The sequence below is a fragment of the Rhinolophus ferrumequinum genome, chromosome 6 (assembly GCF_004115265.2).
Source record: "Rhinolophus ferrumequinum isolate MPI-CBG mRhiFer1 chromosome 6, mRhiFer1_v1.p, whole genome shotgun sequence".
NCBI lineage: Eukaryota > Metazoa > Chordata > Mammalia > Chiroptera > Rhinolophidae > Rhinolophus > Rhinolophus ferrumequinum.
The window spans coordinates 22910335-22933848 of NC_046289.1; the positions used below are offsets into that span (position 1 = coordinate 22910335).

Genomic DNA, 23514 nt, shown 5'->3' on the forward strand with positions numbered 1-23514 from the left:
TGTCTGGTATTATATTAAGGGCTAAATAAACATAATTATTAGTGTCGTTATTTTTACTTAGGAATATTGCCAATCTTTGCATTCACTATAAGTTTATCTACACACAGAAATATTAAATCGGAAGAGTCATGGACTCTAACTCAGTATGTGACACTAGTGCAAAACTAGAAGAATGACCACAAGACATTCAGAACCTGTACATTAACAGCAATTTGCTATTTAAGTCAAAAGGTAATTAATTGGCAGCCTACAAGGCAGAAATCTCATAGTCACAATTACTCTTAAAATCCTTTTGGAAGAAAGGTCTCATTTGAGATTGACAAACTCTCTCTTAATAAATCTAACACACACGGTTTTTTCTGCCAGCATCAGAATGAATCGCGGTTTCTTCAATTGTACACCAAATAAAGCAGTTGGCTTGTGGCAAGCGGCCATGTTGCATAAACTGTGTCTCTGAGCAAGAAAATAAAACCTAGTACAGGGGACTGCTCCTCCTGGAGGAGAGGCTCACGGGAAATGAGACTGACTGGAGGAACAAAAGATCTCCTTTCTTATCCTGAGTGGAGCAGCAAATGGAATCAGCCACTTTATTGAAACTGTACTTTCTCTTTCTCTCTAAATACCTGAATGTGAAAGTTAAATGTGCAGTCCATTCTCTGCTGTTTTCTGATTACAGTACATACAAAATACGGCTAAGGGTAAAGTCAGAAAAACTGAAGTTACGGAAGTATGAAGAATTCTGTGGTGAGCAACACTGAAAAGACGGCACAAGACAGGTGCTGTTAACTTTCTATTATACAAAAGTTAGAGTCCAGACCCTACCTGGGAGCGCGAGATGTGGCCATCTGGCCCCACTGGCATTCCTTAATTGCTCTTCTTGGAAATGGTACAAGTTTTAGGAGATGGAGAGGTATTGGATGGATGGTCAAAGGCTGACAGCTAGAGGCTCACTAAAATAATCAGCTGTGGTAAAGGGTTTAGTTCATCTGCAGAGAAGGGCCTGAACTATCTGCTGAAGGGCGGGCTTCCCGATGAACTGAGCTGCTTAAAAACCGAGATGAGAAATGTGGTCATGGGGCTGGCCCGGTGGCTCAGGCGGTTAGAGCCCCATGCTCCTAACTCCGAAGGCTGCCTGTTCGATTCCCACATGGGCCAGTGGGCTCTCAACCACAAGGTTGCCAGTTCTATTCCTCAACTCCCACAAGGGATGGTGGGCAGCGCCCCCTGCACCTAAGATTGAACACGGCACCTTGAGCTGAGCTGCCTCACGAATGGCTCAGTTGGTTGCAGCGCGTCATCTCAACCACAAGGACTCCGGCAAGGGATGGTGGGCTGCGCCCCCTGCAAATAGCAACAGCAACTGGACCTGGAGCTGAGCTGCGCCCTCCACAACTAAGACTGAAAGGTCAACAACTTGAAGATGAACAGTACCCTCCACAACTAAGATTGAAAGGACAACAACTTGACTTGGAAAAAAGCCCTGGAAGTACACACTGTTCCCCAATAAAGTCCTGTTCCCCTTCCCCAATAAAATCTTTTAAAAAAAAAGAAAAAAGAAAAAAGAAATGTGGTCATGAAAGGTAGCAACAAAGAATTAGAAGAATGCCTTTAACAGTGAGTGATACACTCTTTTCAACTAAGGCAGTATCCTTCCTTCAGACATGTTCCTAGCTAGTTTTCTTAAATGTTAAATGTATGTACCCTTCCTAACTCAGAATTCAATTCGCTCGCTCCACTCCTGTCTACTCCTCTTGCCCCTTCCGTTTTCCTGAAGTCCAAGAAAGAGTCTGCCATGGGCACCATTCCTATTCTGTGTAAGCAGAAACAGCTCTTCTGGGCCTTTCAAAGAAGCTGTTCAATAACGCATTACAAACAAATCATCTCCTGTATTTATCATTTTGAAAGATTTCTTCTAGTGCAGGTCTCTACTTAGGGAATACAAGCGGATCAAACGGCTGGCTAGGAATTCTACTGGCATCAAGACCACACCATACAGCCGGCCCACATGACATATCACCGCCAGTCTATAAGGGTTATAATGAGCAAAATCTCCATTATACATTTTGCTGGTAAGGTTTCTGATGTGCTTTTTCGTGGACCTTTTAGCTCTTTTACTTGTGGTTTCCTCTGTTTCCCCCTCCCCCTCCATTATTTTGATCAATGGAAACTTTTCTGAAAGTGATATCCTTTCTTTAAGATCTGTTTTGTTCATTACTTCACAAGGTTGACTGTGGTTTGCTGCTATATTGTTTCTCTTCAGATTCTTTTCAAGGCTTTCCACATCTCTAACACAGAGGTACTAGTTTTCTATTTCAATGGTTCGGGTAAAAGTTTATCTTGGATTCATGCCATCACATCAGGGATGACCTTTCTGTAGAAGGAAGGACCCACAGAAAGAAAATACTCAAGGTTTTACAGGAAGAGTAGAGCTGAAATGCTGACCTCGCCAGGGCTGCGGCAAACACACACAGTGGCATTTGTGAAGGTCCTGAAAAGAAACACCCCCAAACTAGATCATTTTTATAAAATACAGGTGACAACCAACCTCTTTCAATTCCCAAAGGAGAGAAGAAATCCCGAGATGCAAGTTCGGTTAAAGAACTACATTCCAAAAGAAAGAACATGGACTCTTCTAAGCAAACATTTACTCACAGATTAAGTATCTTACAACTTTCCTTAACATACCAACGTGCACACAGGTGTTATGTATGTGTGCCTTTTCCTTTTATCTATCAGTCCAGGAATTACATATGCATTTCACAAACAGAACCTAATATGCTAATCCTTAGCAAGTAACAATTAGAACATCATTAACTTGGGTCTGGTTCCAAAACCAATTCAAGGAGCACATAGTGAAGCCAACTTTTGTGGAGTAATGGTCCATAGAACTCCTTTTTATAAATATGCTGGCAACACGTTATTTAATCCACTATATTTGTCATTACATTCCTTTTTATTCCTAAAATTATTTATGTGGGCCTTTTCTCTTTTTTAATTTATTAACCTTTCCAGAGGTAGTGCTCTCTATTGTGTTGTCAATTTTATTCATGCTTTCACCAAGTTTTTAATGACTACCTACCACGTGCCAAACCCTGGATGAGGCACACTCTTCTCTCATGTTTTCCCACATACCAGGCTGTTCTAGGTGATTTCTTTATTTTTATATTATTTTGATTAATTTATGGTTGTTCTTTTTATAGCTTTCCAAGTTAAATGATTAACTCATTTTATTTTCAATATGTCTTGTCTTTTTAATAAACATATTTAAAGTTACAAATTTATTTTTGAGTGCAGTTTTGGCTATCCCACAAATTTGCAGGACTTTTACAGCCATTCAGTTCTCAATGTTTTATGATTTTCATTACGACTACCTCTTAATACATGAGTATTATGTACTCTATTTTTTTAAATTTCCAAACACAAAGCCTTTTAAAAAAAACCTTTTTTTTTTATTATTTCTAATTTAAGTGTATTTCCTGTAGTTTAAGAGTGTGAATTATTTGATACTGATTTTTTGCTTGTGTGGAGCCTTCATTTGTGACAATGAGTGGAAGTTTTGTAAATGTTCCATGTATACTGGAAAAGAATGTATACTCTCTCTTTTGGGCCCGGGAGTCTATGCATAGCTATTAATGTTGTTTAGACTGTGAATTACGACTCATAAGGACACTGTAAAATTTAGAGGACATAATCAGCATTTTCAAAAGAACAGGGAATAGTATTTGGTAAAATTTTTATTTCATATGCATATATAGATATTTTTACTGAGTTGCATATAAAATATATTTTTTCAATCATAAGTGTTGGTCAAAAACATTAAAAGGCACTTACTTTTTTTTAAGATTATTTTTAAAATTAAATTTATTGGGGTGACATTGGTTAATAAAATTATATAGGTTTCAAGTACACAATTCTATAATACATCATCTGTATATTAATTAGCATTGTGTGTTGACCACCCAAAGTAAAATCTCCTTCTGTCACCATATATTTGGCTCCCTTTTTCTACAGCTCTCCCCTTATCCTCTGGTAACCACTAAACTGTTGTTTGTGTCTATGAGTTTTTGTTTGTTTGTTTGTTGCTTTCAGTTTTGTATCCGGCGAGTGAAATCATACGAGTAAAATCATGATTCTTGACTTTTTCTGACTTATTTCACTTAGCATGACAATCTCAAGATCCATCCATGTTGCAGAAAATGTAAAAGCAACTTATTAAAGCACACTATTAATTCTGCATTTCAAATATTCAAAATCCTCAGAAAATTTTGCTTGAGTTACTTATATTGATAGAAGTACATTTAAATATTAGGTTGGTGCAAAAGTAATTACGGTTTTTGCAATTATTTTACTTCTTTTTAAACTTTTATTAGTTTCAGGTGTACAAAACAATGTAACAGTTAAACATTTATCATTTATATCCCTCACACAGTGATTTAACCCATATACTACCCTTCTGACATCACATTACATTTCCACTGCCTCTATTCCTAATGCTGTACTGCACTTCTTGTAACCATATATATATATATATATTTATATAAATACACAAAATTGTAGTTGACATTCATTATTGTTCAGCTTCAGGTGTACAGTTATACAATGGAGTATTACGCAGCCATAAAGAAGAATGAAATCTTACCATTTGCAACACTATGGATGGACCTAGAGAACATTATGTTAAGTGAAATATGCAATTATTAACCTTTTAAACCACAATTACTTTTGCACCAACCTAATAAATCACCCACTATGATTGCTGCTTTGCCAATTTCTCCTTATAATTTTGTCAGCTTTTGATTTATATATTTTGAATTTATAACGTTAAGTACATACAAGATGCTTTTCTTTATCCTTATTAATGCTTTTTGCTTAATTCTGTTTTACCTATTGCTATACTAGCTTTCTTTCAAATTAGTATTGCATGACTTATCTTTTTCTAATCCTTTGCCTTTCTGTGAGATTCTATTTTAGGTATATCTCTTTTAAGCAACCTATAAGAAACATTTTTAAAAAATATAATTTGATATTCTATCTTTTAACAGAAGAGTATAATCTGTTAACATTTATTGTGATTACTCATATATTTGGATTTATTTTCACCTTAGTTTTTATTTTCCATCTACCATCCTTTTCCTAGCTCCACTCCCTCTCCCCCCTTCCTGCTTTCCACCGGATTCATAAAGTTGCTACATTCTCTTCTCTCTCCCTTTCTTGGTTTGAAAGCTACAGACTGTATCAATTATTTAGCTCTTTTTGTGTAAGAAAGTGTGAAGCCATTCCGTATTTCTGTCTTGCCTTAAACTTGACACAGACCGGTAATACATTCACTATCCACTGAATACTCTTGTCCCTGAATCTTGTCTGTGCTGCCTTAAACGTGTTTTATCTTTTTAAAGACCAACAATTATTTGTATAGTCAATAACACTGATTGACATTTTATAAAACTTTTGTACCTCACATCATCCAACACTTCTGTGTTCACTCTTATCCTACACAGTCTTTGCTAGTTCTTTCAGTGAAGGTCATGGGTGTTACACTCAGACTTTAAATATCTCAAATTGTTTTCATTTTGCCCTCTCTCTTACATGACAGTTTAGCTACGTATAAAATTCTAGGCTGAAAGTTACTTTATTTTAGCACTTTGAAGCTATTAGCTCTTGTCTTCAGCTACCTATTATTGCTAGAGAGAAGAATCCTGGTATTCTGTGTACCTTTGTAAAATGAATTTTCTCTCAGGTAGTATGTGACACTTCCCTTTATGCTTAATGTTCTGCAGTTTCACTATGATGTGTCTAAAGGTGCATTTATTTTGGTACATGGAATGAATTCCCTAGCTGAGGACTCATGTCTTTCTTCGATTCCAGAAAATCATCAGTTATTTTTTAAAGTATTGCTTGCCCACCTATCCCTCAGGTCTCTCTACTGATACTCCTATTAGAGTCACATGTCATGTTCTGCTCCTATTCTATAGATACATAATTCAACACGTCTGACCATTCAAAAAATGTTAATTTCATCTGTAAGGAATTCATGTTCTAGTTGTTGAGTCTGTTGGCAACCTTTCTTAGCATTAGATTTAGTCATGTGTTTTGGAATTTTGGTTTGCAGGCTCATTTTGAACAAAAATCATTTCCCCCCTCGTCTCTCTACTTGCTCACCCCTCCCTGTCTGAGGATTTTTATAGTTGCCTCCACCCAGTCCCCGTGACCCCAGTCCAGAATCAGACTTTACAGTGTTATTTTGGTGCTCTGGCCTCAGTGATATTAAGAAATCCAGGTGAGTTCTAAGACGTGACGTTGCAAGGGTACATTTATTATCTTCCTGAACCTGTAGGCCCATTATCTCATATAAAGAGAGCCCAGGCCAGTTTTCTCAGTCTCCCGTTAGGGGAGCCCACTGAGTTCTTCAGCTCAGGATTTCTTGACCTTGGTACTGTTGACACTTTGGACTGGATAATTCTGTGTTGAGGGGAACGATCCTGTTCTTTGCAGGATGTTTAGCAGCATCCTGAGACTCTACTCCTCCGGTGCCAGTAGCAACACCCCCTGCCGCCCAGTTATAACAACCAAAAATGACTGCCGACAGTGCCAACATCATCCCCAGGTGAAAAACCACTGTTTCATTTCCAATTAATGAGCCTAACTTTAGTCTCTCCGCTTGGACAGGGCACTTGCAGGCCCCAATGTGCCACAGGAGCTGAGCTCCAGGCTGCCACTGCCTGCTTCCAAAGCAGAGTTCAAAAAGCTTGTTGCTGCAGCCTCGTTCATTGATTCTCATTTATTTTTGTGTATCTTGGGGCCAGGGAGACATATCCCTTGTTTTGAACTCAGCTATGTGCTTTTGGTTTTCTTCCTTTAAGCTTTTTATCTATCACTGCTATGTGTTTGAAGCAGAGGGAGAATATTAAGTGTGAACTTATGGAGCCAACTTGACTGGAAGTCAGTAGGTCCAAATCTAATCTTTTGTTTTGTTTGAAACTAAGCCTTTGCCTTCAATAGTCATTAGAGTTATTAGTGTTCTGGAGATCAGAATGTGTTTGAATTTCCATAGCCTTGCTAACTAAAGCCAAATCATACTTATGGATATCATCTTACTAACAACAAAAATGTGATTTCTTTTAATAGGGAACAACAGCAGCAGAAGAAATTACAATTATACCAACCAGCACGCACTGGACACTTAATATATGTCAGGGAAATAAATTACCTCATTCAATCCTAAGAACAACTCCATGATGAAGGTAATCTTTTATAGATAATGAAACAGAAGCTTCGAGGTATCCCTAAATAAGTCAATTAAGTGAAGGAACCAGGATTCACATCTAATTTGAAACCTTGGCCTGTTAGTAATTGTGTTGTACTGCTTCCCACACACACTCTACATAGTATAAATGACTAATGAGAATCATTATTTAGTGATCCTTGATGCATGCACTTTGATGCAAAATACTATGTCACCACCATCACCACCACCACCACCATTTCCTGAGAACTCATGAATATGAGCTATATATCAGGGGCTGGGGACTGAACTTATCTCGCCTTTTACAAAAATAAACTTCATGAAAGCAGGGCTCATGTCTCTCTTGTCCATTGGTGTTATCATCAATATCCAGAGCATTGCACAACATAGTGGACATTTAATATAGATGAGGTAAAGGGTCACGGCTATCTGTCCCTACAAGATTTATGGGAAGCAGAACACATATAAAAAGAAAAAAATAAGACAAGGAGGTAGATGGTAGAGTCAGCTGAGTTGAGAATGAGGTAGTTGCTAAAGCCTCAAGGTGATAAATTAAAACCTGATCTTGAATAAAAGGCAGGACTTAGATTCAAGAGGGCTAAGAGCATTCTGTGCAGAGGGGTGACATGCGCATGTAGGACAACGATGGAGCAGACAGTGCTGGGGTAGTGCAGTACAGGGAAGGCCGGAGACAGGCTAGAGGACAGATGGCAGAAGGCATTAACGTAAGAGTAAGGACTCTCAACTTTATCTTGTGGGTACTTGGAAGCTTCCAAAGATTTCAGAAAAAAGGTTCAAAAAACTATTTTAGAGATGATATTTTAAAATTGCTTCCTAGGCCTACTCGTGTACCTTATTTCTTTAACACAAATTTGGACAGTTTTACAACTTCTACCTTCCTTTACTTGGTTTGCTTTTTATTCAAGAACCGATTTTGATAGTTCTTACTTTTAAAAATATTACCTTTCATCCAGTATTTAAAATTTAGTAGCATACAGTTGTGCATGGTGTTCTCATAATTTTTTAATCTCCCCTATCAACTTTAAAAACCTTTTTCTTTCTAATTCTCTTATTTTTCTGGCAGAGCTATGTTTATTTTTTCCTTCCCTGTCCCTGTACCCAAACTGAATAGGGTTTTGAACTTAACTAATTTTCTTGCTTGCTTTTCTTTATGTTGCTTTTCTTCTTGATTTCCTTTGATCTGTTTTTCTTAGCTTTGTTTTGTTGACCCTTTTCTAACTTCAAGAGATGAAAGCTTAGTTCAAGTATGACAAATATGTTGTGTGCATATTCACCACTTTAGCATCTTTTCTGTCTGTAGTAGACATTACTAATCTACAAAGCACTCTTTCTTGCTAAGCTCAGAGAAGTCCTCATAATTCTTTTCAACACGACGATGCTCTAGAAAATTAGCAGAAGCCAGCATATCAGTTGAAGCCAATTGGCTATTTGTATCTTGGTTAATTTCTTTTCAATCTTTCTGTATCTTAACAACAAAAACGCCAAGGTTATGAATTTACCTTTTAGTACATCTTTAACTACATTTAAAATATAAAATTTGATATGTATAATTTTTCTTCATTTTTAAAAATACTTCAGCTTTATTAAGGTATAATTGACATATAAAATTGTTAAGATATTTCAAGTGTACATCGTGGTAATTTGATATATGTATATATTGTAAAAGGATTCCTCATATCTAGTTATTTAACAAATCCATCACCTACTCATTTGTTTACTTTAAGTAAGTCAGTTCTACTCTCTTAGCAAATGTCAATGATATAATACAATGGTATCAACTATTGCCACCATATGTTACTCTATTTTTTTTTAATTTATTGAGGTGACAATTGTTAGTAAAATTACACAGATTTCAGGTGTACAATTCTGTATTACATCATCTATAAATCCCATTGTGTGTTCACCACCCAGAGTCGTTCTCCTTCCATCAACATACATTTGATCCCCCACCATATGTTACTTTAGATGCTCAGACCTTACTCATCTTATAGCTGAAAGTCTGTACCCTTTTACCAACCTCTCCTTATTTTCCCCAACTCCTAGCCCTTGGCAACCACTTTTCTACTCTCTATTTCTATGAGTTTGACTTTCTTTTTTTCCTGATTCCGCATTTAAGTGGTATCAGGCAGTATTAGTTTTTTACTGTCTGGCTTATTTCACTTAGCATACATAATGCCCTCAAGGTCCATCCAGGTGTTGCAAATGGTAGGATTCCCTTCCTTCTCATGGCTGAATAATATTCTATTTTATAAAATCACATCATATTTATTCATCCATTGGTGGACATGTAGGTTTTCCCCATATCTTGGCTATTGTGAATAACGCTGTAATGAATGGGAGTGCAGATATCTCTTCAATATCCTGCTTTAATTTCCTGTGGATATATACCCAGAAGTGGATTGCTAGATCATACGGTAGTTCTATTTTTAATTTCTTGAGGAACCTCCATATTATTTTCCACAGTAGCTGCACCAATTTACATTCCTACCAACATTACATAAGGGTTCCCTTTCTCCACATCCCCACCAATACTTGTAAAGAGGTGGTATCTTCTTGTGGTTTTGATTCATCATTCCCTAATGATTAGTGATGTTAAATACATTGCCGTATACCTGTTGGCCATTTGTATGTCTTTGGAAAAATGTCTCTTCAGCTCCCTGCCCACTTTTTAATTGTTTTTTTTTTTTGTTTGTTTGTTTTGTTTTTTAGCTATTGAGTTTTATGGGTTCTCTATATGTTTTGGAAATTAACTCCTTATCAGATAAATGATTTGTAAATCTTTTCTCCCATTTGGTAGGTTGCCTTTTCATTTTGTTGCTGTAGAAACTTTAAAGTTGATGTAGTTCCACTTGTTTATTTTTGCTTTTATTGCCTTTGCTGTTGGTGTCAAATCCAAAAAATCATTGCCAAAACCAATGTCAAGGAGTTTATCCCCTGTTTTCTTCTAGGAGTTTTACAGTTTCAGGTCATATGTTTAAGCCTTCAATCGATTTTGAGTTGATTTTTGTGTATGGTATAAGATAGGGGTCCAGTTTTCCCAACACCATGTATTTGAAAGACTGTTCTTTCCCCAGTGTATATTCTTGGCTCCTTTGTCCTTTTGGTTTTCTTCTTTAAGCTTTTTATCTACCACTGCTATGTGATTAAGCAGAGGGAGAATATTAAATGTGAATCTATGGAGCCATATATGCGTGGGTTTATTTTTGGGCTCTCTCTTCTGGTCCATTGATCTGTTTGTCTGTTTTTATGCCAGCACCATGCTAGTTTGATTACTATAGCTTTGTAATATAGTTTAAAATCAGGAAGTGTGATGCCTCCAGCTTTGTTGTTCTTTCTCAAGATTGCTTTGGCTATTTGGAGTCTTTTGTGGTTCCATACAGGTTTTACCTTTTTTTTTTTGGTGAAAAATGCCATTGCTGGTTTGATAGGAATTGTACTGAATCTGTAAATTGCTTTCGGTAGTATGGACATTGTAATGATACTAATTCTTATAATCCATGAGCACTGAATATCCTTCCATTTATTTATATCTTCTTTAATTTCTTTCATCAGTGTCTTATAGTTTTAGTATACAGATCTTGTGCCTCCTTCGTTAAATTTATTGGTTAAATTACATTCTTTTTGATGCAATTGTAAATGGGATTTCCTTTTTTTTTTAATTAAAATTTATTGGGGTGACAATGGTTAGTAAAATGACATAGGTTTCAAATGTACAATTCTGTAATACATCATCTGTATATCACACTGTGTGTTCACCACCCAGAGTCAGTGCTCCTTCCATCACCATATATTTGACCCCCTTTACCCTCTTTTACTATCCCTTCTGTCCCCTGACCCTCTGGTAACCACTAAACTGTTGTCTGTGTCTATGAGTTTTTGTTTCATGTTTGTCTTGTTCCTTTGTCGTTTTCAGTTTCATATCCTACATAACAGTGAAGTCATATGGTTCTCGACTTTTTCTGTCTGGCTTATTGCAGCTTTATTTACAGTGGCCAAGAAATGGAAACAACCAAAGTGTCCTTTGATATAGATGACTGGATAAAAAAGATGTGGTATATATACACAATGGAATGCTACTCTGCCATAAGAAAAGATGAAATACTGCCATTTGCGACAACATGGATGGATCTTGAGATTATTGTGCTATGGGATTGTTTTCTTAATTTCTCTTTCTGATAGTTTGTTGCTAATGTATAGAAATGCAACTGATTTTTATATATTGAGAGTTTGTATCCTGAAACTGTACTAAATTTGGTTATTCTAACAGGTTTTGGGAATCTTTAGGGTTTTCTATATATAATATCATGACTGTGCAAACAGAGACAGTTTTACTTCTTCCTTTCTAGTTTGGATGCCTTTAATTGCTTTCTTTTGCCTAACTGCTCTGGCTAGGGCTTCCATTACCATGTTGGATAAAGAGAGCAAGAGTGGGCATCCTTGCCATGCTCTGATATGTACAATTCTTATTTTCCATATAATTTTGACCCAAATTAGTTAAAAGAGTGTTTTAAAATTCCTAAATTATTTGGACATTTTTTTCTAGACTTTTAATATCTAATTTTATTGTAAAGTGGTCAGAAAATGAGGATTGTGTAATTTATATTTGTGAGGATTTAATTGAAATGTTCTTTAGAAAACTATCCCATGGTAGCTCTACAGGGTACAAACTCGAATATCTATTAATTTAATAATATTAATTATATTGCTCAAAACACTATGTCCTCATGTTTGCTCTATTTTGCCTATAATAATGACTATTACTTATGTTCTCTTTCTGGAATTCATTATTTTAGGTTGAATCTGTATTTTCTCTCATCTTATCTTTGTAGACTTTTTCCTCAGAATTTTGGCAGAGTTTCTGAAATTTGTCCTCTATTTCACAAATTAATTTTCTGCAGTGCTCAATCTCTATTCTCTGTGTTCAACACCATTTTTCACTCAGGTATTTCTAATTTCCATGCAATCCTCCCTGACCTGCTTGCTCTCTCTGTATGGTAACTTTTTCTAGCTCTACACACTGACACACTCACTCTTAAATTAGGGATTTTCTAAAATGTCTTTTTCTTTCTTGCTTAAACTTATTTCAGAGATGGGTAGCTCGTATGAATCTTCTCCATGGAGCTTTCTTTTAAGCTATACCACCTATTCCCAGATTCCAAGATTTTAAAATAGTTGCTCATCTTCAGAGAGAGAAGCCTAAGTTTGCCATTAAGGGCTTATGATCTTGGAGGAATTGATACGGATTCGACCAAAGGTTGGTATAAGCTCCTACCCACATCTTTTAAAAAGGGGTTTTCATAATCAGATAAGGGAAGTGAGAGATGGGAAATATCTGGCAGTTATAGTACCATGTTAACAGCTGTTTTAACATCCAGTGGACAGAAATGTGAAGTAAGATTTTAATTTAAATTACACATATATGAACCAACAAAGGAAGACCCTTCATTCCATGACTCTTGTGTACTACTTCTCCCCACTGGACCATACATACCCCAATGGCAACTTTTGGTTAGGTGTGGTTATTACTTCCCTGACTGATGTCATTGTCCATACCTAAAGCAAGACTTAAGATCTCCTAATGCCACCACTGAGGTCCAAATGCAGAGGGCTGCTAGAAGAGAGAGTCTAAGTGGCAGATTCCCTGACGGGCTCTCGCCTCTTCATACCTGCAGGCCCTTGGTGTATTCCGGGCCTCCCACTGACTTCCTAGACTGCACTCTCATAGGAAGGTAGCATATAAAAGCCCTCAATGTTGTTCTTCAATCCAATCCTTCTACAGCTAACAAATTCCCCCAACACTTCAGCATGAGACTGACACTAATTCTTCCTCCTTTTGAGTATTTCATTGGCCATTTAATCAGGAAAACTGGTGTGGAAAGGGAGGGGTGTGAGTTCCTAAGTGCTGACATTGCATTTCCCCAAAGACAGTATTTTAGGATGATTAATCTGCCATTTAATGTACAGAATGGATTTGAGTAGATTGGTGGGGCCTTTGAAATCACTGGTCCACTGGGAAGAGTCTGGGGTTAGCACAGTAGGTGATGTGGATTCCAGTTCTGGCTGTGCCACTGACCGACCACCCGTGTATCTTGCTACATTCGCAGCCCCACTATGCCTCTATTCCTTGATATTCCAGCACTAAAAGTCCATGATTACTGTGATAGTATGACTTATAATAAGAAAACACATTTGTTCTTCCTCCTGCTTCTGGCTCGTAGGTCCTCAAACCCTTGGAATTTCCTAAGTGTTGAGATAAAGGTTGTCTTTTGTTATGTCAATGAAATGATTTTTTTGGAAGCACCTAAAGATGGGGACTGGTTGTCAGGAGAACCAACCATGTGATTAGAGGAACTTTCAGTTGATTCAATCACCAATGGGCAATGATTTACTCAATCGTGCCTGTGTAATAAAAACCCAAGAGGATGAGGGTTGGAGAGCTTCTGGGTCGGTGAACACGTACAGCTGTGGGGAGAATGGTAGGCCTGGCGAGGGCACGGAAACTCTGTGCTCCTTGCCCCTGTGCATCTCTTCCCTCTGGCTGTTCCTGTGTTATATCTTTTTACAATACTCATAAACCAGTGATCTAGTAGGTAACATGTTTCTCTGAGCTCTGTGAGCCATTCTAGCAAATTAATCAAACCCAAGGAGGGGGTTGTGGGAACCTCTGATTTATAGCTAGTAGGTCAGAAGTACAAGTAACAACCTGGACTTGTGATTGGCATTGTGAACTGGAGGGGGTTATTGGAACGTCCAACCTATAGCAGGTTGGACAGAAGCACAGGTGAAGAGCCTGGGCTTGCGGCTGGCATCTGAAGAGAGAAAGGTGGGATGGGGGGGAGAGGGGAAGGGAGGAGGGAAAGGGAAGACGGGGGGCGGGAGAGAGAGGGAGAGGGAGAGAAAGAAAGTGTGTGTATGCAGTCTTGTAGGACTGAACCCTTAACCTGTGGAATCTGATGCTATGTGCATGTGCACAGTGTCAGAATTGAACTGACTCATTCAATTACCCTGCTGGTGTCTGAGAATTACTTGTTGATGTGGGGGGAAACCCCACCCCCACCCCACGTTGCAATTGGGTCCAGGAACCCTTTTGAATTCTATTTTTTGGAAATGCATAATTTAGACAATCCTATATTTAAGGATGGAGATGCCACAGATTCAATTGTATTTCTTGAAACTACAAATAATGAAAGGCTACCTACAACAGGACACCGTCTATGCTAACAAGAACCTACTTTTGGACCATTATAACTCCTGATCACTTTGCCTCACTTAAATGAATCATATGTTAAAAAGATATAGCACATATATTTTTAACCTGATCCTTATTTTTATATTTTTACACCTTTCATTATATTTCTGACATTACCAAATGCTCAGGTCAGATTCTTTGGTATTTGGTTTGCCCATGCTGCCAAGCTCTTGACTGCTTTGCTCCCTCATCATCCCCAGCAGCCTTTAACAAACACCACTGTCCTGGGTGCTGACACAGCACCGCAGTTACCTTCGATTTCCACTGAGGTCACCCTGATGAAGAAGATCCTAAAACCTGGGCAAGGAAAGTTCATCCCGCTGGTTAAAGAAAAGCACTTTTGTTGAGTCTGGAGTTTCTTACAGTTTTCTTTCTTTAGAGAAGTCCCAAGGTACAAGAGCCTCACCCTGCCCTTTCAGATTCATCTCTAGTCTATGAGTTTTGCCCATGTTCCTGGCAAACTTTAATCTCCTCAGGTTTCTTTCTCCATATTTCCTGGAGAGTGTAATCCTGGCTCTGAAAAAAAGGTCACTTACAAGAAAGAGACAGTTCATATGCATGTGGCAGTTCCTAGGCTGTCACCCTTCTTAGTTCAGCTGACTGCCTGGAAGAAATCTCACAAGTAATTTCGGGAGGAGGATCTGAAGTGGATACTAAATTATGAAGTGTTGCAAACATTAAAGAGGAAAATCAAGGAAGCCTACTGGCACTATGGAAAAGGTTAAAAAAAAAATCTAAATCATGCTCTTCACAGAACTGACAAATGAGATTCAGTCAAAGGAAATATAAGTACATGAATTGGAGAACTCTAACAAAGGACTGTTGGGCCAACAAGGGATGATGAAAATGGCTGTAAAGCATCAGGACTAAAAAACAAATGTGCTCATAAAAAAGCTTTCAACAGAATAGACAGAAAACAAGTTATTTTGGTTAATTATTCAGTGGGGACAGTGGTTTTTGTTTTCCAGATGGGAAACTGAAACCTTTAGAGGAAAAGTGACCTGAATATTATCATAAAGAAACAGGACTCCACTGTTCTGATTCTCGATTCCCTTTGCACCAAAATTCAAACGACATTCCATCTTTTATGTTCTATTGTTCTCTAAGCTCAACCGTCTAGGATGTGGAAATTTTGATGCTCTTGGAAATTGCTTCTATATTTGTCTAATGCCAACTTCTGTGCTAGGAGAAAGAAGTTTGAAGTTCGCCCCCAAAACACAGGGCTTGGCACGGTCCAAAGCTCATTACAACTTCTCATTAGTTGTATCTCTTGGGGCAGCGATGGCATTCCTGAGTGTGACTCAGTATTACCAGTCACAACTGAGGGTTCCTGAATAATCAGTACTGAGCCAGAGTAAAGGCTGCAATGCAATAAGCTCCCGGCAAATGAGGCAACACAGCTTGCACGAAAGTTAAAAAATTACATGAAAATTTTTTGAAATGCCACCTTAGTATTAACCATAATAATACCTAACACTTACTCAACATATACTATGTACCAGGCACTGTATTTGTGCTTGACGTTCATGAATTCATTTATTTCTCTGAATGATCCTACGAAGCAGATACTATTCTTATCCCTATTTTAAAAGAGGATGGCAGATAGAAGCTCAGTGACTTGCTGTGCTACCTAGCAACATGAATTACTTTAGAACAAGAACACCACTCAGGATCCTGACTTGAGAAGCCATGAGAGCTTTCTCTAGATTAAAAATAACTTCCTCAATCCAAATGAAGCCTGGAGTTTAGTTCAGAGTAATGTACCAATGACAGCTTCGTGGTATGGCACATTCCTCCAATGTACCATGGCCACGTAAGATGTTAGCAATGGAGAAAACTGGGTGTACTTATCTTTACAACTTTCCTGTAAATCTAAAATTATTCTAAAATAAATAGATTATTTTAAAAAAACTATCTGGATACTTCATCTTCATAGAGGGAACTTTTCATTGAGTCAATACAGATAAAAAGAATGCTTTTCTTTTTCCTAAAAGTCAAAAGGATACTGAAAACAGTGGGGCCCTCACAACAATGTACACTTTACGTGGAAGTGAAAGAACGTTACGGTCTCCACTCTTGCTAGCTTATTTAGCTTCAGAGGCTTGTGCTAGAGTTTTAAAGGCAAATTGGAAACTATTTCCTGGAACAGCGCCTCACAGCACGCCTTTTGATTCTTGGATTATATTTCTTAAATTCTGAAGAAATCTTGCTTTTATCCCCCCTTCTGTGCATTTTTGGTGCTGAGCTGTTTCCGGTTTTCCCACACTCCTGCCTGTCAGAGAGAAGAAACCACAAAAATGCAGCAAAGCAAAGTTTGTCCACAGAGCTGCAATTCCACCTCAGAAGGCTGTGGAGTTCTCTTGCCAGCACTGAGTTCAGGGCACTGAGCGGCGTCTTCAAATGTCCAGCCCTGCTGCCTGCTGACAGAGCCTACCTCTCCACCAGCAGACCAGCTAGCCACGTGGGCCCTCACGGGCCATCTCAGAGTCCTGGCAATAAAGGGAGAATCCACAAACATGAAGCACACTGACAAATTCAACATCATTCGTATCTGACTCACTGACTCACTTTCCTACCTAACTGTGGGTTTCTCACACTTGTGAAGGACAGTGTGATTTCAAAATGTTTATGATGGTGACTAGGCTTATTGAGTTCTGACGTGTACTAGGTCTTATTCTATGTACTTCACTTGTCTTAACTCTGCTAATATTTATCAACCGTCCTTTGAAGCAGATATTCTGCATAGCCCCATTTCACAAATGAGGAAACTTGAGGCCAAGAGATTAGCTTTTAACAACTTGACTTGGAAAAGTCCTGGAAGTACACATTGTTCCCCAATAAAGTTCTGTTCCCCTTCCCCAATTAAAAAAAAAATCTATATCTATATCTATATCTATATCTTTAAAAAAAACAAAAAAGAGATTAACTTGTAACTTGCTGAATGTCTCAAGTTAGTAAAGTGTAGAGTGGGGATGTGAATACAGGCAGCCTGGCTCCAGAGGCTGCACCCTTAAGGATTTGACTCTTTTTAAGGTGAAGGGCCATGCATGCAGCTTCCTTCCTACTTTGCCACTGGCTTTCAATCACAAACTGCAGTCTTCCTACTGCCCTTCCCTATGGCTCCAGAGAGTTCTGTAAAGTCATTACAATACCAATTATTCCCAGAACAGTGCTTGGCACTTAGTAGGCACTGAATAAATATTTGTTGGATAAATGAATAATGGCAGCAATATCATTAAAACAGCCACAAGGGGTTGTTTGCAATCCAAATCCAGAATTTGATTCACTGTGCAAAGGGGAAAAACAGTAACTGTTTCTGCAACGTCCTAGGATTCTTTCTTATAACTCAATTTGGTTTTGTAAAGGACAAATGAATGAGGAGCCGTAATGAGAGCAATAGAAATACACAAATCTTCTAGGTGATTACACATCAGGGAATGCCTGCCTCTTCAAGACATCTTTGAAAAAGTTCCCCACTTTTACATGGAGAAGCGCTGTTAGAACCGACACCCTTTGCCAGTGTATTTCTGGTTCACTAGCTAAAAAATGGCTGGAAGTAGAGTGAGGCTGTGACCTACAAAAATTTGATTCGGTGTGGAAATGTCTTTTTTGAGTTAAGAGAGATATCCGTATACTACTAACGGTATCCAAAACGTTTCCACATAGAGCCTGTGGACTGTGGAGAAATGAATCCTCCCAATGAAACACCAATCCTATGTCTTCCTGTTCAAATGCCTAAAAGTGAACAAACGAGGGCAGCGGGGAAAGGGTGTTGAATTCTATATGAAATCGAAAAGATGTGTCTCTGCAGAGTGAGCAGGAGAAGAGTACTTCCACAAGGAAGTTTGCATTTCCTTTTTCCAAGCCCAGAGTTCAGGACTGTTACCTGGGGCTGCACTGTCTGACTGTCGCTCCTGCCAGAGGCTGGAAAAGGTGGCTCGCAATGATCCCGAACCCAGTGGTGGCAGCTCTCAGCACAATCCCTGGGAACCGAAAAGAGCAGTGCCTGCCCCTCCCACAGGGTAAGCAAGAGCCCCAACACAGGCATGTTTCTCTAGCTCCCCAGGCAATTCTCATTTGTAGCCACAGCTGAGAACCAGAGTTAACCTTTATTACCCATCAGGTGTTCTTGTTTTCAACATTTCAGTGCAAACTGTCTTGAAGGTTCCATAAATAAAGAGTACTATTAGCATAGAATGAACATAACTCAGAAGAATTGAACAGAAGAGCATCGAACACTTACTTGGAAGCTCTCTGGGATGTTGCCCTTCTGAGGACTTGTTTCTGATTGGATGGAGGTTTGGGGACCAGGGAGGAGGAAGAACTTGGAGGTGGCACCACTTTTTGTGGCAGAGTGGTTGGCTTCTGGCCACTAGCTGTGGCACTTGAAATTCTGCAAGCTGCACCATTATTCACTGTCCATAAATTGGAGTTAGGTAGTGTCTGGCTGCCAAAGATTGCCTATAAGTAAAAGAAAAAAGATGATCAGTGGAGCAGCCATTCACAACCCATTTGCTGTAAGTGAATAAGTGGCTTGTAATCCCTTAATGGGACAAAAGGAAAAGGGAACTGTTAAGTCATTTTTTTAGGAAAAACTTTCCAATAATGCCAGTGCAGGTCTAGATCCAGAGAAGGGAAAGAAGCTCTTGAAGTAAAGGGCTGAGGTGGTTTTGTTGAAAGTACTCTGGGCTCGGAATCAGAGCATCTGGGTACTGTGTACGGGTCCATACGCGTGAATTATGCACTTGGTCTCAGTCTTAGTTTCCCTCATTGTTAAATTCAACAAATATTCCCCCCTCTTCTTCTGCCTGCGCCCTCCCCCTCCGCCCCCACCACCCCTCCCCCCTCCGCTTCCACCACCCCTCCCCCTCCCCCACCACCCCTCCCCCCTCTTCCCCCACAACCCCTCCCCTCACCTCCTCCCTCCCCCCCACCCCCACACCTCCCCCGTTCAAGCCGTTGTTTCTCAGTCTAGTTGTGTAGGACACAGCTCCTTGGCCCATGCTGGTATTCAGCCCACGGCAGCTCACTCCGGATGCCGGCCACTCACGCTGGCCACCCGCCGGGCAGCTCACAGCAGCCCAGCTCCAGGGAGAGCCGTTGTTCACAATCTTAGCTGTAGAGGGCCCAGCTCACTGGTCCATGTGGGAATCGAACCAATGACCTCAGTGTTAGAAGGAGGAGGCCCTCGTAACCACCTGAGTCACTGGGCCGGCCCCCAAATTCAACAAATATTTAACAAATGTCTCCTACAGGGTACAGGGTGCCAAGTATTAGAAATATAGCACAGAACAAAAATGACTTGAAGCTAGCCTCAATTTGAGCCCACTCACAGAACTTCGTACTCCTCCAGAAGGTTTGCACATCTGAGGGAATGGAAGAAGCCAGTATGCCCAGGGCATAGTGAGCGAACAGAGTGGAGAGAGGGGGCCAGAACACAAACTGGGAGCCAGACCATGCCCGTCCTTGAGGGCTATTCGTAGAATTCTGGTATAGTAACATCTTGTTGACCTAAAGATTATCACAAGATTGATATCTGCAAACACTTTTAAAGTAAAATTACCACATGAATACAAGATCAATACACGGGTATTTCTGCTCAGAGGGTAATCCTACAAATAAATAAGGACCAAAAATCACCATCTAAACATTACAAACGCCGACATATATCTGTAGTTTGAATGTAAATGTATATACTTCCTCAAGTGGATCCTTTAAAAATTCTTACAAGTTATTTACTTTACTAGAAATAGTTATTTTGTATCACAAATTTTTCTACTGGGCCTTCAATACCATTAACACAGCTTTTTAATATGCATGCATTACTAAAGCTTTAAATGTGAAATAGTATTAAGAGAAAAATAACTGACAAAATACATAGGACTTTTAATTAAAAGGATTCTGGCAATTGATTCCATCTGTAGAGGACACTGCACACAAAAGACAGAAGGGAAATGTCACTGCCTCATGGCAAGGCCTAAAGGAATAAGATTAGATGTTCTTAGGAAACATTTGCCTTCTAGATAGACTTCACTAGTATTGTTTTTGTCCTTCATGAATTTTATTTTTTAAGATAAAAAAGATGAACTTGGTAGCTTTAGTAAAATGTTACCTAACTTCTATATTCATGCCTCGAAATGTCCCATGTCAGGGAAATGTATCCAAAGGTCCTGACAAGGGAGATATGAAGGAGATCTAGGGTCTTATGTGGAATAAATGTGTTTGATTGCGAAGCCTGAAAAAGAACAAAGCAATTTCAGAAGTAGAGGATTACATTTTCAAAAAGACCAATCTGACTGAATGTTCCACACCTTTGCAAACCACCCAAGGGAACACTGAAGAACTGTTCACTCACCTCCATCTCTGACCCAAAGAAGTAGAACAAAGAAAGCTCTGAGTCCATGGGCAATGCCAGGAGGGCGGCTCTGTGGAATGTGTGTACGTGTGGGCAGGTGTTCAGATGGTCCCGGAGGGCCCAGGAGCCCTGCCTCCGTTCTAGCAAGCCTTCTGAGGACAAGGCAGGCTCTAGAACACACCCATTCATTCCTCTCAACCACTGTTTCCATATCTGAGGGCCTCAAAATATGAGGGAGAGGCTCAACTGGAAGGAAGGAGGGAGGGAGGAACGGGGACCCTAGGCTTCGGTTTTCACCACAGCATCCCAGTAAATGAGCTTAGATGTGAAGAATGCTTGAAAGAGGCTTCATTCAGGATGAGGAAGAGGCCTGAATTCAGAACGAGGGGTTCTACAGAATGAAGAGTTGTACATTGGCCATCCATAAACAAATTCACTGGGTGAGCAGCAGAGGAGGGAAACCATTGTTAGTTAAGAACTCTCGGAAATACAAATATTCTTTATTGACTTTGATTTTTCATGTTGTGAAGCACTGTCATTAGTTAAGAACATCTATTCAATACATGTTGCTGTTGGTTGACAACCTTATTTCAAATTCATTGAGTTTTTCTTTTTTTAAAAAAATTTTCTGGAACATCTAAACACAAAAGAGTCAAGTGAAAAGAACAAGATCAGAATAGTGAGTCTAGTAAATTTCTTTGTGTAAAAAAGAAAAAGGAATAAACACACATAGTATATATCATCATACGCTATCAACACGCTCATACATACACACACATTAGTGCACAGGACAATTCTGAAAGATATACAAAAAAAATGGTAAACTCCATGGAGAAGAATCGGTTAGCCAGGGGTCAGGGTGGAAGGGAAACTAATGTTTTAATATGTATCATTTGTACCTTTTTGAATTTTCTACCATCTGTATGCATTACTTATTACAAAAACAAATTATTAAAAAGTCAAAAGGAAGTTGACTTCAAAAAGATTTAAGGAGGTAACAAATCAACTCTGAGTACAAGTCAAAGTATGCAAATAAGCCCAAGTTTCAACCAGGTGGGTATAGGACTAGCCATTAGACTGGGTTGAGGAAGGAAATGACTGTTCAATATACACGGCTGCAAAACCAGATCAGGTCATCAGTGAAACGCCGAGACACAGGGAAGTGGAAAAGAGCATGGCTTAGCAGTTAAATGCTGCCTGGGCTCAAATGGGGGTTCCGTCATTTATAAATTGGGGTAAGCTTTTCAAGTTACTTAACCTCTCCAAACTTTAGCTTCCTCATAAGCAATTATAATTACTTCACTGGATTGTGGGGAACTAAATGAAGATCACATCAGCATATGTAGCCCAGGCATTCAATAAAGATTTCTTGAAATAAAGTATCAGGCACACACAGCAGAGACTCAACAAATATTCCATTCCTTCTCAAACTTCCACCTCAGCTTACCGAGGAACCAAAGGGCAGGATGACATGCAAATCTGCCTCTGTCTGTAGTGATCTGGGAATGGTAGTTGGTTATGTATTTGTCAACATATTTTTCCAGCTTTATGACGATGCTCACTTGTTTTAAGCAAACTCTTAAAACAAAAACATATGTTTAGGTTCCCCAGGTCTTATTCACTTAATTCTCCCTGGCAGAAATAATTTTCTCCTCTTCTGAACACTTATAAAAATTTATTTGTATGTGTCATATCACATCTAGCACATTCTACCTTGTATCACGGCCACTTATATATGTACTTTTTCCCCTTCAAGACGATATACACTAGAAATGGCTGGATTTATATCTGATTATTTGGTTTCAACCACAGTACCTAGAATGACTTGTGCATAAAAGTGCATAATAAACATTTACTCCATGAATGAAAAAACAAAAAACAAAAAAACCCTCACATTATACCAACTATTCATCTTTTTTTGGCAACAATAAATTCCTATACAAGAAAATAGGCAAGCCTTGTGTTTACACAGAGATACAATCTTGTAATAGGACCATTCTCTGGGCTTTGAATAGAGCCTAGTGTGTTATTTGTTTTCAAGTCACAACTCTGCCACAAAATGTAAGTAAGCCCTTCTGTACATCCCAAACAAAAATAAATTCACCTCCTTAGATGCAAATTTTGTGGCAGCACATTGACGTTCTATAGTAATAGGATCAGTCTTTACCTCAGACAACAAAATAAAATAAGTTAGGAGAACTTACTGCTTAGAAGACTGCCTCCTGCCTGGGTATCACGTCTCCCTTTCTTCCTAATAGTATGCTGATTTTGTTTGCGTAATAATATGTGTCCAGCTAAAAAATTATATTTCCCAATCTCTCCTGTACTTAGAGATAACCAGGTGACCGGAGATGTAAACAGCAGTTTCTAGGTGTGGTTTCTGGGAAAGCTCTTTAAGGGGGGTTGGGGAGACTAGGTTGGGACACACATTTTGCCCTTTACTGTTGGGCTTTTCCCTACTGAGATCACGGCTCCCTAGCTAGAGGTGGACAGGCACAGGGTGCAAGCCCCTTGCTAAGGATTGCAGAGGACACAGCCAGGAGCACGGATTCCTGAAAATATCATGGAATTTGCAAGAGCCTGTCTCTAGAGTTCTGATAATGGGGGGTGGGGGGTGGGGGGTGGAATTTCTAACTTGTTAAGCCA

The 23514-nt window shown here is 39.1% G+C and overlaps 1 protein-coding gene across 12 annotated transcripts in view; it reads right to left on the reverse strand.

Moving 5' to 3' along the window:
- The window catches only part of TTLL5 (tubulin tyrosine ligase like 5), a 240282-nt gene that overhangs the window by 38175 nt on the left and 178593 nt on the right, over positions 1-23514 (reverse strand). For 10 of the 12 annotated variants that reach the window (XM_033107454.1, XM_033107463.1, XM_033107453.1 and 7 more), the window contains one exon: positions 18757-18974. In XM_033107454.1, coding sequence (XP_032963345.1) covers positions 18757-18974 — 218 coding nt within the window. Of the gene's footprint in view, positions 1-18752; positions 18975-23514 lie in introns of those variants that run through there. The other 2 variants (XM_033107460.1, XM_033107461.1) reach the window with 1 other exon arrangement.